This window comes from Scleropages formosus, chromosome 12 (genome assembly GCF_900964775.1).
Source record: "Scleropages formosus chromosome 12, fSclFor1.1, whole genome shotgun sequence".
NCBI lineage: Eukaryota > Metazoa > Chordata > Actinopteri > Osteoglossiformes > Osteoglossidae > Scleropages > Scleropages formosus.
In genome coordinates this window covers 23,288,653-23,305,609 of record NC_041817.1, presented here as the reverse complement: position 1 = coordinate 23,305,609, position 16,957 = coordinate 23,288,653, and the positions used below count along the sequence as shown (strand labels likewise).

The following is a 16,957-nucleotide window of genomic DNA, read 5'->3' as shown; positions in this document are numbered from 1 at the left end:
CGCGCCGTCTGCTGCACGATAACATCGGCTGCCGCAAGACACCGTATTTATTATTCTTTGTGGCTCAGCCAGTGTTTGGGTGTTCAGCAGCAATTTTTTTTTTTTTTTTTTGCAGAACTTTTTCATTTGTGATTCCCTTCAAATTAATTTTTGTTTAAAATACCCACTTTGCCACTCAATGGTTATTCTGGTGGTGTGGGAAAAAAAGTGGAAGACAATAGATTTGGAAATAAAAGCAGGAAATAATATTGTAGCATGAAAAAATACTGGCAGTATTTATATTGTGTTATTTTAATATGAATGATGTGAAAAATTATTGGGGGAAAAGCCGTATTATACAGTATAGTATTAATGCATGTTAATTGTTCATATTGTGTAAGTCCTTATGGTTCACGTAATGACATTTTCGACGTGCAATAAATTCGACTTGCGGCTGGGTCGTCGGAATGGGCCACCTTTTAATGAGGTATTATATTCTTGCTCTGCCTTACAAGGCAACCGTACACAGTGTCCCTAAAGGCATTTTTATCCAGGGCAGTAATTCAAAACCAAAGAGAAGCTTTTTAATCCCAATTATCCTGCTTTATGGGTGACCTCAGTGTGCTTTGACATGGATTGATATGGGAAAACATTGTTGTTACAAGTTCTCGTAGACTCTGGATACAGAGATCCACGTGAAGAAACAGAAAATTTTCTTGTGGGTTATTATATTTAATGTGTTAAATGTTTTCAGAGTTTTCCTTGTACACCTGGTATGGTAACAGTTTTTAATTTAGTCTCCTTTGATGTCTCCCTGCGGTGGATTTCTGCTTTAAACTAGATCATAATGGAGGTTCCAGTTCTTCGGGGCATGTGATTTGGATTAGTAAAGACTTGCGTGAAGCTGATTACGGTGTCATCGAGACAAAGTATATGTTACATATGACATTGCATCTCAGAGCCAGTTCATTAGACGACTGATTTCAGACCCTTTCCGTAAAGCCGTGGACCGCTTTGTAATGCCGGCTCCGATTCCCAGCTGAGGTCATCGTGTCTCTTTTAGGCTTCTGCATCGTGAAATGAGCCATCGCAAACGACGCCTTGTTGGTCTCCTCGGATGCGGCGTATAGCTCTATTTTTGGCAGCGTCGTCATTTCCTCATCTGCCAATGTCTTGCTCCCATCAGCATTGTTTGGAGGTGTGTGGTTTCTGTCGGAGGAGGTGTCTGCTGTCAGACTCTAGAGCTACTGGCCGCCATCTGTGGTGAGGGAGCTACAACAGTCCCTTCTGTGGGTTTGCAGGAAGCATGTCTAGATGGTCATCCAGCCTGGTCTTTCAGACCTGGAGCTCCCCTTGGCTTGCTCTGCCAGATTTAGCCATCTCAGCCCCCACCCCAGCCCCACCTTGGTATTGCCGGTCGTGTGCCGAGAAAAGGCGAAGCCATGAGGTCAGTCTTTCCTCGAGGGCTACCTCATAACAGGATAGGCGGTTCAAACGCTCCCATTGTTGGAGATCCTGCAGAATGTCTTTGGTGTGAGTGTGTGTGGAAATGTTGAGGTCAGGGAAGTTTGTTTTAGTGAGTGTGACTCTATAGGTGCCCAAACGTGACCAAAGCTGTTGTGATGAGATGCTTTGAGATGTCCGTGTCCATCTGGAGACCTCAATGAATAGCACTCAAGTGCAGAGGAGATGTGTTGTATGTGCTAGAGGACTGGACATGTGAGCCAGAGATCAACTGAAGAACATGTGATTGTTTAACATGTTCTCACACAAACACACACACCCCCCCCCCACATGATGTAGAATGGCCCTTGACTTCCCATCAAGAGCTCTTCTTCTCAGCCCATATTCACAGGTCATGTAAAATAATCCGTTGTCTCTCTGCAGAACAGAATGTCTCTTGTTTCTTAGTTTCTCTGGTGCTTTGATCTTCATGTCAAAATATGTCCACAGCCAAGTATTTGAAGAGTAGTTCCTGAAAATAGACAGTAATACTACTGGGGTTTCTGCAGTAAATCTCGAGTATCTGTGGAGTTTGTGTAGGCTGTACAGAGTCTTGTTTTAGCTTTTTCAAGAAAGTTTAAATATATTTCAATTCTACCCAGTTGCTTTCAAAGCCAGTTATTGCTTTGCCTATATATAGGCCCTATCCTCATGACTGAGACTTGGAGACTTTTTGAGCACTGGACCCAACATCAATGTCTCTCACACTGTGTGCTTCATATATTTTATATATATGATGGGGGTGCGGTGGTGCAGTGGGTTGGACCGCAGTCCTGCTCTCCGGTGGGTCTGAGGTTCTAGTCCTGCTTGGGGTGCCTTGCGGCGGACTGGTGTCCCGTCCTGGGTGTGTCCCCTTCCCTCTCCGGCCTTACGCCCTGTGTTGCCGGGCAGGCTCCGGCTTCCTGCGATCCCGTATGGGACTAGCAGTTCTGAAAGTGTGTGTGTGTGTGTGTGTGTGTGTGTATATACACACACAGAATTTTAAAGGTAACTCTGTGATGCCATGTCATTCCTCACTGGGTTGTGGCAATTGTATGCGTTTAAGAAGGGTGGGATTGGGTCAGCAGCACCAAACACCTGCTCTGTTGAAGGACTGGATAAATGAAATAGATGAGCTTTGAGAGATGCTGTACTTTTGGAGGAAAGCCAATGTAAATTGTTGGATCTCTATTGTGTATCCCTAAAAAATGGGCTTGCTGATGGGGCAGCGAAACAATGACCACCTAATAGTCCGAAGGAGGGGGAAGCAGGAACACGGGGCACGCTCAATTCACTCAGATCACTTTCACACATTGCCAGGAAATGCAGGCAGAAAATATATATAAATACCAGGTGTGTCAGCTCTGCAGGGAATGAGAAAATGAGAATGGACCATCTGAGGTTTATCAAGATATCTTTGTCATTGTTTCCTGTGGTTACATTATAACAGCAGCATAGGCAAAATAGGCTTTGGTGAATGTTGGCCTTGCTGAGTTTTGAAGGTGGATGGCGAGGTTTGAGCTGGAACCCGAGCATGGGAGGGGGGACGGTGTGTTCTTGATGTGCTCCGAGCCCCACCTCACACCCACGTTCCAGGTCGGAGAAAATAGAGGTCAGGGTGAGAGCTGCCTATAGCACAGGAGCTGAACACTAGGTTCCTCCAGCTAATGAGTACATTACTGCGTGTGTGCGTGTGTGTGCGCAAACCAAGAAGCCCATGATCATTTGAGGCCTTGGAAATGACAGGGTTAGGCCACTCTTGCCCATCCTATGGCTAGAAACACATGTTTATGTGTACAAACACAGAGCTGGGCTGCACACCAACACAGTTCTGCATGATTTGCACGTCGGTCTGGAGACGCAAGCAGGAGGCTGCGAGGAAAACGCACACGCGGCGAACTGACGTCCGGTAAATATTTGTAGTTCGTTGACTGAAAGAAATATCTTAAGGAAAGAGTGAGCCGTTTGGGTTGTTGAATCTCGGCGCCGCGTCTGGAAGGGGTTTTGAAAAGCGGGTGTGATGTGCAAAGCGCCTGGAGGACCTAAGCGGTGTAATGTGTTGGAGCCCCCCCCACCCAAAAGTAGTTAAGATCATTGTGAAGAACTCCAGAGAAGGCTGATGGGTAGTAAAGTGTGCTGATGTCATCAAACTGTTCTTTCTTGGCAGCAGAGGGATCTTGAAAGCGATGTGCTCACACATGGATAATGGGTGGGGGGGGGTGGTACCAGCGGGAAAAGGGCTGTGTGTGGAAACACTAGGCTCAGCTTTGTGTGTGTGTGTGTGCACGCACACATCTCTGGGGAGGGCCCTGGTGGCACTGGGGTATATTTGCTCAGTCACCGCCCCCCCATTGCTATAACAGGTAGTGCCGTGACCCGGCATGTCACTCTGCAGGCAGTGCTTGTTTATTTGCTGTAAGCCCCGCCCCTCTGGCTTTTCCCCGCCCACCCCTGCCAGCAAATTGTTGGGCTGAACTTTGGATGCAAAGAATTCTGGACCTTTTGCCAGTGAATTCCTGGGTCAGTGCTGCCGTGGCTAAACGTGGGCACCGCTTTCCGCTCTTCCGCAGGACAACATCAACGTGTTCCTGAAGGCTTGCGGGAAGCTGGGACTGAAAGAAGCTCAGCTCTTCCATCCAGGAGACCTCCAGGACCTTTCCTCCAGAGTCACTGTCAAGTAAGTGAGGTTCTGCCTCGGGGAGGAGGGAGGGCCGTGTACATCCTGCTCGAGGTCCCCATTATCTCCATCTCTGCGTCAGCGGAATATGAGATTTGACCTTTGTAGGTAGGAGTTGAGTTTAGAAGGACCAGTGTTCAGACATTCTTCCCTTTGGTACTTCTTACCGTGTTGATTCTGTGTAAGCTCACCACAGGCCGAACACCTGTAACTTTTTAACTTTTTTTTTTTTCTCCTTCCAAGAACAAATATGTAACAGTATCCTTTTTGGGGGGGGGGGGGGGGGGTGGTCTGAGGTTGGCAAGGTGAAAATGTCAGGAGGTGTTTTGCAGGAATTAATGAAGTTGAAGGGCATGTGTCCTGGCTGTGGGGAAATATTCTGCTATTTGAATGTTGCCAAAGAAGCAGTTTCTATGTGTATGTTCTTAAAGTATGTGGGGGTGGGAAGGGATTAAACTCTGTGTATTACAATAAAACGCAGATTGCCTGGATTATAGAGTTGCTGAGATTTTAGTTGGCAAAATTCCTGCTTACAGCTCATGTGCGAGTCTATGCTTTTACCAGTATTACATTTAATTGGTAGTGTGGTAAGGGATTGGCTGCAGACATGAGACCAAGTGTAAAACAGGTGTGTGTGTGTGTGTGTGTGTGTGTGTGTGTGTGTGTGTGTGTGTGTGTGTGTGTGTGTGGGCTTCTATAAATTCATAGGTAAACATTTATTGAACTGGATGTTTTATCCTAAAGTTTATGGTTCATTTGCCTGGAAGGACCTTGCTGTTGTACCCTTGAAGGAAGTAGGGCCCAATTTAGCATACATGACACATAGCTATATTTGTGTAAATATATTAAAAAGTATATAAAAAAAAAAGTAGTTGCAATAACACTACAATGAATGTTCTTCAGAATACTTGCTGTGACAGATAAGTTCTCTGAAGCCGCACTGTTTGTTCCTCCTTTTACCGCAGTAATGCATTATTCTGCAAGCTCAGGTGTTGCGCAAATAAGCTCCCGTGGCCCGTGTGCCCGAGAGCAGCGGCTGTAAGTGTGTGTTTTACCCGTAACCATAACCGCCCCCCCCCCCCCTTCTCTATTCTCCCTGTGTGACATCAGCTGAAAGCTTCACTGCGGTCCATGGTAATGCCGCGCAGCCGGCACTCCTCCAGCTCACTTTGAGCACCACGCCCTTCCGTCCCTGGCAACCAGTAGGCCTTTCCAATCAAACAGGGCTATGTTGCTCCCCGGTAACCAGTCAAACGAGCGGTTGCCAAGACGGAAGCGTGGTCGACCCTGGGGCCCGACCGTCATACACATGGTGGTCCGCAGATCCTAATTTTAGAGCTGGATGGCCTCTTTATGACATTAGGTTTGGCACAATACTGCCGTGATGGTCTTTAAATGAGTAAATGATAAGTTTTGTACAACAAATTTGGAATACTTAATAGTATGTTAAAAGCTGAGTGTACGTATCTGTTGTGAAAATGCGTTTAATGTTTCGGATGTTCTGCGCCACTAGCGTTGTGAATCCTTTTCTAACTGGGATTGAAATTCGAACCCTTGACACCAGTGGCCACCCCCAGCTGTTCATTCACAGAGCGTGCATGTTTACGTGCTCGTCCCTGAGGGTGCAGCTTCTCGTTGTCCTCGGAAAGAGGTCACTCTGCCCCGAGTGTCCTGACGGTAACGGCTGCGTATGACATTTCATCCCAGTGCATTCTGGCATGAAGACGGAAAGAAGGCTCATTAAAACACTGCGAGCTGAGTCTGAAGGGAAAGGAATTTTCATAGTTTAACATGCTGAGTTTCACCTAGTCATTTAATTCCTTTAAAAAAAGCACACTCCATTTAGTCTGAGTTTCAGCACAAAAACTCCATTTCCCAGCAGCCTCTCTTGTCAGAGCCACCATGTTGGACCTGAAGTCCCTCAGATTTCCTCACGGACGCACAGTCGCCGTGCCTAAAAACAGCCCTCGTGTACCGGCAGCTCACACGCAAGGCATAATTAGCGTTAATGCGATATCCTAATTTCATCCTCATTTGCATAACCTACGGTAACCGTAACCTACACTTGCGTTTGTTTCTCAGCAACACGTCCGCTTTGGTTCGATGTTACCCTCTTGTTGGCTTTTATCACTAGGTTAATTCAGTGGTGTTTGAAGTGTGTGTATATGTGTGTGTGATTGCTCAGGATCCCTCAGGTGTGTGCCATCCCCCCTACGGTGTAGTTAAAGGCACTGAATGGGAGGCAGTGGCTGTTCCGTCCCCTGCGATGCCGCCTCCCGAGTCACATTTCAGGAGGACAAATGTCAGCATCATCCGCAGAAAAATGTGGCGTGCGTTTCGTATGGCTCGAGGTCGCTCTCAGGCGTGACTTCAAGCTCCGCTAACGACAAGGTGACGTCCCAACGCCTGCGCAGCTGTTACTGGCCTTGGCTATAAGTTCTTATTTCCCCTGTGTACGTGTGTGTACACACACAGAGACCTTCATGTAGAGCTCCAGTTTACCACCTCTGAGCAATCTGGAGATATAGATTGCACTTGAGTGTTAAGGTTATGTTTAGTTATGACTGTTGGGGTTATCGCTTATTAAGAGTGACTCCAAGGTATGTTGTTCCTTGAGATAAGTGTGTTGTGGTTGTTGGCAGTCTTCTACATGTGCTGCTGATGCTAAGAGCGCGATTTCTTCAGCGTTTTGCTGAAAGAGATATTTGATGAATGAAACCTGGGAAGTGAGATGCTGAATTTTTCTGATGGAAACATTCAGCTGATCAGTTTGCTTTGCAGGTTAATGGTTATACACATTTGTATTTTATTCATGGGGCTTTTTTTTCCCTCCCTGGTGACTTTGTGTTGCTCTGCTGCTTATGATTTACCCATTCGTACTGCTTGGTAACGTACCGTAATCAACGGTTCAACAGTTAAAAGTGGGATTCCAACCCAGGTCCTTTGAATGAAAGGCTATAGCTCTAATCATTGAGACGCCTCTGCCTCATCCAGTAATATGAATGTAGTCGCTCTTACCTTTAGTCATTTAGCAGGTTCTCCAAAGCAACATTCAACTCAGACTGGGGGGGGGGGGGGGGGAGTGAATTTTGCCAACATGTGTAAAGACCTACGATTGTTGAAGCACAGTCAGTTTTTTTTTTTTTCTTTTCTTCCTCCCCCTGTGCTGCTGTTTCTGCCCAAACGCTTTACACAAGATTTTACACGTAGAACTGATAGGAAATACAGAAGTAGGTGTGGCGGATAATTCATCGCAAGTTTATAGAGCAGTTAGGTGAGCAGATGACTTCCAAGACCCTTTGTGAAAGTTGATTGGGATTCAGCAGTTCTGAGGCACAGAGGGAGCTCATTCTACTACATTGATGCCAAAACAAAGACCCTACAGGCTTTTGTTTTTGGACTATGCGTGGAACCAGGGAGCTGCTAGAAGTGGAGAAATATAACAATCTGGCTGGGGTATAAAGAACATAGGTCTTGTCTTAGGCTCCTGGTGGATTGTTGAGCATCTTGACCAATCAGATTCCTCTGAATAACACCCCACGAAGATGCAAGAGGCATAAAAACGAGCACGTGTGTTCACTGCTGACTGCCAGTTCCAGTGTTTCTCCAGGGGTACAAGGGATTACAGGATTCGGATTCTCGTAACTGCGCCATTATTCCCATCAATCAAATAATTACTGTGCTCTGATAAGATCACCCTGGAGCTCACAGTGCAGCTGAATTAATTTGCCTCAGAGAACATGCAAATTAACTCGGTTTGGCAGAGACGAGAACGTCTTGTCCCAGAGGTTTGAAATCCCCTCAAGTCACTGTAGAACACCTTCCTACACCCCTAGAAGCTTTGTACGCAAGATGTTTGTCCTTAAAAGAAGGGCCACTTGTTAATTACCCCCAGCGGCCTTTCCAATCAGTGCTCTTTCCCATGATGTGAACAGATCCGTGTTCGCCGGAGCAATTTGGGCTACAAATAAGATCAAGGGTTCTATAGCAGAACAAGGGGGTGGGACTGAAACCCACAACCTTCAGGTTATAAATCCATGCCCTTTACTGTGTTAGCTGTTGGTTTATCATGAGTTGAGTATGAAGTGAATATTAAAAGTGTTGGATAAAAGACCTTTTGCCTAAGAAAAGGAAACCATTTCAGCAATGAGATAGATATGCAGTATTTTTTTTTTTTTTTCCCCCTACTTGAGCATGACAACTACTGTTTGTTTGGGCACGACACACAAAATGAGTGGTATTGAGAGAGACTTTTATAGACTGAACACAAGAATTAAATTATAGCCCGAGTTATACTGGTGGTTCTGTTGTAGAAGACCATTGTTCTCCCTTGTCATTGTTTGAGTCCTTCGGTCAAGAACGAGCTCCAGTCCCAGGATAACCCGTGATCTATTTTGGGATAGATGACAAGGACAGGTGTGCCCTGTTTGTTTTTGGGGTGTGTGACTTTCTGCACCCACCTTCGCCACAGTATCCCTGCAACTTGCCCAGAACTGATTTAGAAAGCCGTGAGCCAAGCGATACCGGCGAACGTCAGACGCCTTCCTGCTGCGGTGACAGCCTTTACCATAAATGGCCGTGGGGCATGTAAGGACTGGGTACGAGAAGGGTCCGGCCACACCTGATTTACCAGCAGGTAGCAGTGGAAGTGTTTGATAAGAGCAGGTCTCTGTGGTGGACGTGTCTGTTGCAGCCAGTCTTTTAGGTGAACCTCCATCTGGGACTTGCCACCTGTGTGTGTTTAGTATTTCTGGATTTTTTTAATTGAAATTAGTTTTTCACGTCTCACACATCTTGCCACATGTGGATTTGGCAGGATGTCCTTGAACATTTGCGCTGCTGGTCTCCTCCTCCTCCTCCTATCCAGTGTCTAGGAACTGCTGCAGGGAATGGCCTCAGTTCAGTCAACTTCAGCACAACTTAACTTGGACTCATAATGACTGAGATGTAGATCTCAAGCAGCTCCCAAGCCTGTACTTCTTCAGAGAAGACCTGCCCTGACACATTATGGATGTACCTGTGTACTTTGTATTGCTGGGAGCAAATCTGATCAAGGAGGAAAAAGTGTTGACAAGTGTCAGTGTGTCTTTTCCTTGGCTTACCTTCATTTGACCCAAACTCTACAGCAGAAGATCAGAGAATTAGACCTGGTTTGGAATAAAAAGCAAGAGTTCTTCCTCTGCTCGTAGATTGCTCACAATACGTGATGTATCTTTCAGTAAAAATGTTTTTGGCAGGTGCCAAACTTCATTTTGTACTCATCACATGGAGTGTTTTTTCTTTTTTATTACATTTACAGTTTTTTAATTCCCATAATCCCTGGAAAGAGAAATCCATTGTTGCATAGATTTGCTCAGTTTCCTCCTATCCTCCTGGGTGTCATCAATAGATCTCTTCTCTGGATGACCTGCAAGTTCCCACAGGTTGTTGCGTGTCGCTTCTCTTCAGCCCCACACGGGCGCATCGGTTCCATCAACGCCCAAGGGTTGCCTTCTGCTCACCCTGGGTATGAGAATGCTGAACCTCAGCACGGAATGCATCTGTGCAATTAAGTAACTGACATTTTTATTTTTTTTAAGGTATTGTGTGGTAGTGGTTGAAGGTACTGTGTGGGCACTAGATGGCGTAGTGGCTGAGTGGCAGACAACAGCTCTAAAGGGACCAGGGTTTGAATCCCTCCTTCCACAGGAGTGTCCTGGATCAGGGTGCTTACCTTGTATTGATACAGTAAAAATGACCCTGCTGTATAAATGGGCAAATCACTGCTGGTGGCTCAGTATGCAAATCTCACATTATAAGGTGGTTTGGACAAAGGTTTCTACATTTAAACTTTTTTTTTTTTTTGAAGAAAAAAATTGGCATTTGTACGGGATGGAAAAAACATGAAAATTCATCCAGAATTCAGCTCTTCCTGCTGGCACTGTAAATCGTTGTATTAGGCTTTCAGAACCTCAGTCCACAGCAGTGGAGACCGCTTGACTTTTTTGATATTTTCTGTAGTTAGTTATGATAAAATAGACAGTGGTGACCAGTGCACAACATCTGGCCGTTTTGTGTGTAACTGAAAAAGAAAGGTGGGGGTGGGGGGGAGGGGGAACTTAATTGAACTGCATTTCAGAATTCAGTGCTGCATTTAAGTTTTCAAATTGTGGTAAAAAGGAAACAGTTGGCTGTGTTTTCCAGTAGCCCCTTATGTCCTGGTTTGAAACACTGGCTTCTCCTCCAGCCTGCTCTCTCACACACAGACACACAGTAAGTAGCTGAAGGGCAGAAAATGCTGCCGACTGCTATTCTGTGGAATGTTATACACTTATTTATAGTGGCAATACTGCTGAACAGTGTTCTGTAATGATTAAGTTTGTTGCCCCCACCCCTCATTGCTTATTCATGCGATCTAACAGCTGATTTTTTTTGAACAGTAATGGTAGAAGGCTTTACAAAAGCTTCTTGGAATACTACACAGCCCAAAAGTGCTTAAGTCATAATGACCCTTGTAAATTACCTTTATTAACCAGGTCTGCGGAAGATTATTCCCAGAGTTCACTTTCCAGCAGAACTACAAATACCGCTTTTGTTCCAGCCTCAGAAAGGCAACAGTCCCCCCCTCACTTTTTTTTTTATCATCATTATTGAAGTCATTACTGTGCGAGATGTGTGCTGTTGATTCCCTTTTTCCCGATGCAGTCGGGCTTAGGGTGGCTGAGGAGTCATGGGGGGACAGTGGTTGTAATGGCGACTGGTGTCAGAAACGAATGTTTCCCCCTTCCTCGCGGGTGGTCCCCGAGTCGCCCAAGTGCTGGAATGCGGGGGCAAAGACGCGCCAAAGTTCTTCACGGTCCAGGCATGCAGCAACGCTGCGTGAACACCCACCCCTGCCCCGCAGGACGAGCGTGGCTGGTATGCGTCGCATGGTGATGGACATCGGCATCCCGCATGACGGCTCTCCTGAGACGTCCCCCCTGGCCTGGTCCCCGTCTGGATGACGGCGACTTCCTCGATGCCAAAGGCCGACGAAGAGTTTGCCTAGGAAAACAGTTGCGGGTTGCCCGGTTACCGCCAAGTCCGACCTACAGCTCGTGGCTAAGCGATGGCGTCGCCGTTGACCACCGCTGGCATTTGAGAGCCGCCCGAGCTGCGGGAGGAGATGCCTGGAAAGGAATTCCAGAACAGTCTTGGGTTGTTTCTGGGTCGACAAGCTTGTAGCTCTGTCAATCACTGCCGTACAAAGCTCAGCATCGTGGTGCAAGTGCATCAAGTTTACCTGTGAACTCTCTTCGAGGACGTGGTCCTCGTCTCCGTGTTTCGCCACAGTTCAGGAAGAACCCACAGTTGATCAGTGTTTCATTGTGCAAGATTTATATTTAGCACAACTTGTAGCGCTGGTGCCTTACAGCTCCTGGGCTCTGGGTTCGGCTTAGGGTTTGACTCCAGCTCAGTCTGTATGGTGTTACCATGCTCTCATGGCATCGGTCCAAAGAAGGTTTATTCTCTCCCCCCCCCCCCCCCCCCCCCCCCTTTCTTTTTTCAACTTAATGATTGATTCTAAATTGCCCATCTAGTGTGTGATTGTCCTTTGATGGACTGGCATCCCACCCAGGTGTACCCTGCCTCCTAGCCTATGCTTCAGGGATAGGCCCCAGACCACAGTGATCCTGCACTAAACAAGCGATTATTGATAATGTATGGTTATATTTAGCTTGGTTATTGTTTTCTGTAAGTCTTTTAAGGACTCTGGCGAAACATTTTGGAAAAGGGTCTATTACAAAAATGAACAGTGTTATGGGAAGGATTGTAGTTCTTTAGAAATGTACATTAGGAATTTGTACCTCTCGCACGGTTTCCTCTGTGTGACTTCTGAGCTCTGGCTGGATCCTACCTGTACCAATGTGACGAGGTAAAAAGCGGTATTCCCGGAACATTCCTTTCGTCCTCCTGTCGACCCGGCCCGTCGTATCCTCGTACCCTAGGTGCTGCCCTCGCAGGCAGGCCCGGCGAGCCGCCGAGCTCCCCCGGTGTGAAGGACAGCCTCTGGGGGCGCTGTGGAGCCTTGTGTAGGACTCCGGCTCCGGCGGGACCTTTTGTGCAGGAGTGGGGGGGCACTAGGTAGCAGGGGCAGCACTTTCCCCTTCTAGCGCTTTCAGCGGGGGAACAGGGGGTCGGGACATGCTGGCCTCTCATCGTTTTCCCAGGCTCTTGCCCGCTCACCCCACACACTTTTTTTCTCTTTCAGCCAAGAAGAGACCAGCAGGAGGCTCAAAAATGTAAGTGTGAATTCCATAACCGCCTGCCTCTGCATGCAATGGTGTGTATCGGTGTGTATGTGTATACTTATTTCTGTGTATTGTAAAATTAATTTTAAAAAAGTTGCAATATACATTTTATTTTATTTAATTCCTCATCTTTGCAGTCCTGTGTTACTTAATATTAATGCAATTCCCCCCCATTTTTGTATTTATTGATTCAGGGATTGTGTTCCTTTCGGGCACCAGTGTGGGTTTAACATCGATTCACGTGCAATGTTGTACGCTCGGTGATTTACACCACCTCCCGGGGGGTGGGCTTCCATACTTGTGCGTAGTGCAAACTTTTCAGGATTGTGCTGGAAAATACTCTTATTTTCCCTCCGCCAGTCGAGCTGTGTGCGCGCGCGCATGTGATAACAATCAATATTGCGCCAGCTCAGCATATTGCATTTGGGGGGTGGGGACATATTAAACAAAACACCCTGTACGGTGCATGTGCCGAGAGGAAGCCGTGCCACTTTGCCCCCCACCAGCCCCCGCAAACATTTGTCGGGCAGCTATTCAGAGCTGTCCAGAATGAAACGGGCTAAATATAAACAGCGTCACATGCAAACGTGGACTTTTAAAGATCTTTCCTTCTGCTGAGCGGGCAGGTGGGGCCTGATACTCAATCAGAGCTGCCGGAAAACAAATGAAGATCAATGTTATGATGCAACGTTCACTCGGAGTGGCTCATCTTTTTTTATAATAAAAAAAAAAAAAGTATAATTATTCCCTTTATAATTATTTTGTTGCCCAACTGAGCTATGATTGAAAACAGCAAACGCATTGAGCAACGCACCAACAGACTGCTTTGCTGCCCACGCTTGTTTCAGAGAGTGGAAAATACAGTTGATTTTATATTTTTCCTCTCTTCCAGGTTTTGATCACCATTTACTGGCTGGGGCGGAAAGCACAGGTCGACCCGTTCTATAATGGACCTCACCTGAACCTGAAGGCCTTCGAAGGGTTGTTGGGCATTGCGCTTTCCAAGGTAACGTTTCGCCAAGGACCACAGGCACCGTCCGGGTTTATCCAGCTAATGCGAACGGAGTCTTGTGTAACCCTGCAAAACGAGTTTCTGCATAAGCGTTAATACCGTACGCGTTTTCTCCCTTTTGACTCGCGCTCGGCATAATTCTTTAATTCTTCCATTTGTGGCATTTGAAATATGCGCTTATGGTCGGATTTGCTCTCAAGCCCTGGAGAAGGAACGGTAAATACTGAAAAATTGAAGTAATTCTTTCGCACAGGTATTTTAATCCTATTAGCTCTGTGTGGTTTCACTGCACATTAACACTCTATTTCAAAGTGCTGGAATTTGGGGTTTATGCTAAACCACTGAGTTAAATGAAAGTAAACATTTTTTTTTTTTTTTTCCCCCTCCCTGCTCTACAAAGCCTCTTCAATTTTTCCATCACTGTCAGTTTGGCATATTCAGATGAAAATGTTACTTATATAATTTTTGCTTTTGTGGTGTTTTCGGGGTGCTTCCGAGTGAGTGGTGCGGAATTAGAATATTTACCTAAATGGGTATTAGCATTTTCTTAGTGTTTTATTTATGAGCTGTGTATTAATTGCATGCCACACTGCAAAATGTATATATTTTTGTGTTGTTTGTTCTCCCACGAACATGTCTGATCCAAGCATCTGTGTTTTCGAAGAGGAGGCCGTGTGTGTGTGTGTGTGTGTTCTGGAGCAGCCAACCCAGACAGTGGCTATCTTTTGTGTTCCAGGCGCTGGAGGAATCGTCGGGGCCGAAACGTAGCGTCAGGGACAGCGGCTTCGGCGACGGCTGGTACGCCGAGAGGGAGGAGCCGTACGCTCTGCAATCTGCCCACAGGAGGGAGGCTTCTCTGGACAGCTTGGACTCCGTAGAATCGAGGACTCTCAGCATCTCCTCAGAAGCCACTCTGAAGGGCAGCAGCGAGGGTAGGCGAACCTGAACGTGCAGTGTCTGCTTGATACCTTGTTTTCGCTTATTTGCGGCTGTCTCAAAGTGCACATTTTCGGTGAATGCACTCGTGGCGTCACGGAGACGGTTCGTACGTTGATTATATCGCGGGGTCGGCTGTGCCAAAAGGCAACAGTCCGAAACTGTGCTCTTGAAGAATGAAAATTTTCAATCTCCCCCTCAACATGACCAATTGAGCAATTTTAAAGGCTGAATGCCCCCTAGTGGTTGATAGCTGTTGTCCAGAACCACAAATATCACTGTGTGTGCATGTGTCTCCCCCCCCCCCCCCCCCCCCACAAGGCAACTGTCTCCTTTTACTGATTGATTGCCGAAAGTCAGATTTATATTTCACGGTTACATATCTGTAGATGTCTTCTTCATTCAAGGAGACAGTCTTTGCTCAAAGAAGTTGTGTTGAAATGGCCAGTAAGTTTCAAATGGGTCATTGCAGGCAGTGGTTCTGACAGTCGCGCTCAGGTATGGGCAGAGAACCGCACTGCGGTTGGCTGGGCCGTCGTGTTCCAGTGCCATGAACCCGAAGAGAGATTCCAGAGTATTTGTCACCATCCCGCTAATGAGCCAACGCCGTTCGTGCCCCGGTCCAGCCAATCGTGGCTGGACGCTCTGACTGAAACGGCCATCCCTGCGAAAACCTCACTGTCCTGCTATCTGCTCCCCAGGTTGCAGCAGCGACGCAGAAGCAGATCATAGGTCTGGCACCATGGCCGACGGCAAAGACCTTCTCCAGTTCCGCCGTTCCCAGGCCATCGAGCCCAGGACCGCCACCCAGTTCAACCAGTTCCTCCCCAGCAAGGACAAGCCGGCAGCGTATGTCCCGGCACCGCTTCGGAAGAAGAGGGCAGACCGCCACGAGGACAACCGGAGGAGCTGGGCTAGTCCCATGTATACTGAAGAGGATGGCACCTTTACCAGGTAACTCCTCATCCTCATGCCCACGTTAGCTTGGCCTCAGTGCTTACTGAACACAGTGTCATTTGACTGAGTGCACATGGAGCGACATCGTCCTTTCCTTTAGGTGTTGGTTTCAGTGTGCTTCCCTGCAGAGATATTTAAGCTGCCCTTGCAAGTAGTATTGTTGAACATGCTTATGTTCTTTCTGGTGGGGGTGAGGGTGAGGGTCGGGGGGACTGCCTCCGCTGGGTGTACCGAGTGAAAAGTTGCCCTGAGGTTGCCTGGTGTAAGAAACGCTGGGCAATGGGCAACGGCTAAGGGGGATATGCTTGCTGTCGGGGAGCTGCATCATCTCCATTGTTTGGCTTTTGTGCGTTTTCTGACTTCCATTGGCTGTCGGCCCCAGCGGAGACGGGACTGGTGCAGACTCCCGTCCTCAGAACGGGTATGACGCCCAGCCCAGTGCGCACCGCTGCTCCTACGAGTACGAAAGCGAGAGCGACTCGGACTTGGAGCGGCCGGAGCCAGACCTGGTGCTGGACGACCTTGCGAGCCGCAGGTTTCGCAGCCCGCCCCCCGTGACACCGGCCAACTACGCCGTGCCTTCGGGCTTGCCTTCAATGGCCGCGGTCCCTAAAGCTCCGCGAAACTCCGTTGCCTTTCTCAGGTCAGACAGCTGTGGGGGAGCCGTGCTTGTGTTTGCCATGCCCCTGCAAAGGTCCTGGCTTCCTGCCACGGATGCTAATACTGATGTTGCCACTAACCAGCTGTTTTGGGTGTTCACAGTTCCTTGTTTTTCCTTTTGGTTTAACCAAGGCCCCCGAGGGCGGGCAGAGCAAAAACTTCACGTGTCATTGATTTCCGATTGGAGTTGTCGCACTCCTCCTTAGCCAGTCCGTGGATGTGGAGGTAGCCGGTGTTTGGCCTGCGTTTCACTAACCCGTTGCACTCAGCTGACGGCCGTGAGCGAGCGAGCGAGCGTGCGTGTGTGTGTGCGTGCACATGTGGGTGTGTATCATCCTACGGCTCATGTGGTTGGCTGTTTCTCGAGCAGCAGCACTTCGCCGCCGCCTCCACCCAGCGAGAGGCGGACCGCCCCAATGCGCGCGGTCCCCGGACAGCCGTGCTATGACTCGGAAGATGAAGATGACGAGGATGAGGTGGGCTATGCAGACCCGGTGCAGGATGACTTGTACGCACGAAAGATTGGAATGCTGCCACTGTCCTCCGCCAATGTACCGTACGACAGGTTTCTGCCCAAGTACTGGACGCCAGAGGAGGAAGCCCATGTGCAGAGAATAAAGCTGGGCTCACAGCGCCGGCCCTGGTACAGGAAGATGCAGGGTTTCAGGTGTGTCTGGAATTACGAGGAGGAGGACAGAGGGGTCCAGCCACATCGCTAATATTTCTAATCTTTTACCAATAAGTCTACATGCAGAACTTATAGCATGTATTCTATGTGCTCTATCTTACACCTTCCTTGCCCTCTTCTGTCATATCAACACCTTACCACTTTTTGTAACTACTATCAATGACAGTTAAATCAGATTTCTGTGTTGTGTGCGTTGGGTTTTCTGGATCTCGAAGTTCTCGTTCTCTTCTCTCGCACTTTTTCACTCCCAGATGTTTACTGCAGCGAGTCTTAGCATCTTGTTTTGCACTCTGGTG

At 47.7% G+C, this 16,957-nt stretch overlaps 1 protein-coding gene across 2 annotated transcripts in view; it reads left to right on the top strand.

Annotated features, from left to right (window-relative positions):
• lmo7a (LIM domain 7a) overlaps nucleotides 1-16,957 on the top strand; it is a 52,013-nt gene that overhangs the window by 14,933 nt on the left and 20,123 nt on the right. Inside the window, exons 5-11 of one of the 2 annotated variants that reach the window (XM_029256653.1) lie at nucleotides 4,032-4,138; nucleotides 12,369-12,399; nucleotides 13,301-13,414; nucleotides 14,157-14,352; nucleotides 15,058-15,310; nucleotides 15,696-15,956; nucleotides 16,341-16,640. In XM_029256653.1, the coding sequence (XP_029112486.1) occupies nucleotides 4,032-4,138; nucleotides 12,369-12,399; nucleotides 13,301-13,414; nucleotides 14,157-14,352; nucleotides 15,058-15,310; nucleotides 15,696-15,956; nucleotides 16,341-16,640 (1,262 nt within the window). The remainder of the gene's footprint in view (nucleotides 1-4,031; nucleotides 4,139-12,368; nucleotides 12,400-13,300; nucleotides 13,415-14,156; nucleotides 14,353-15,057; nucleotides 15,311-15,695; nucleotides 15,957-16,340; nucleotides 16,641-16,957) is intronic. The other variant, XM_029256652.1, reaches the window with a different exon arrangement.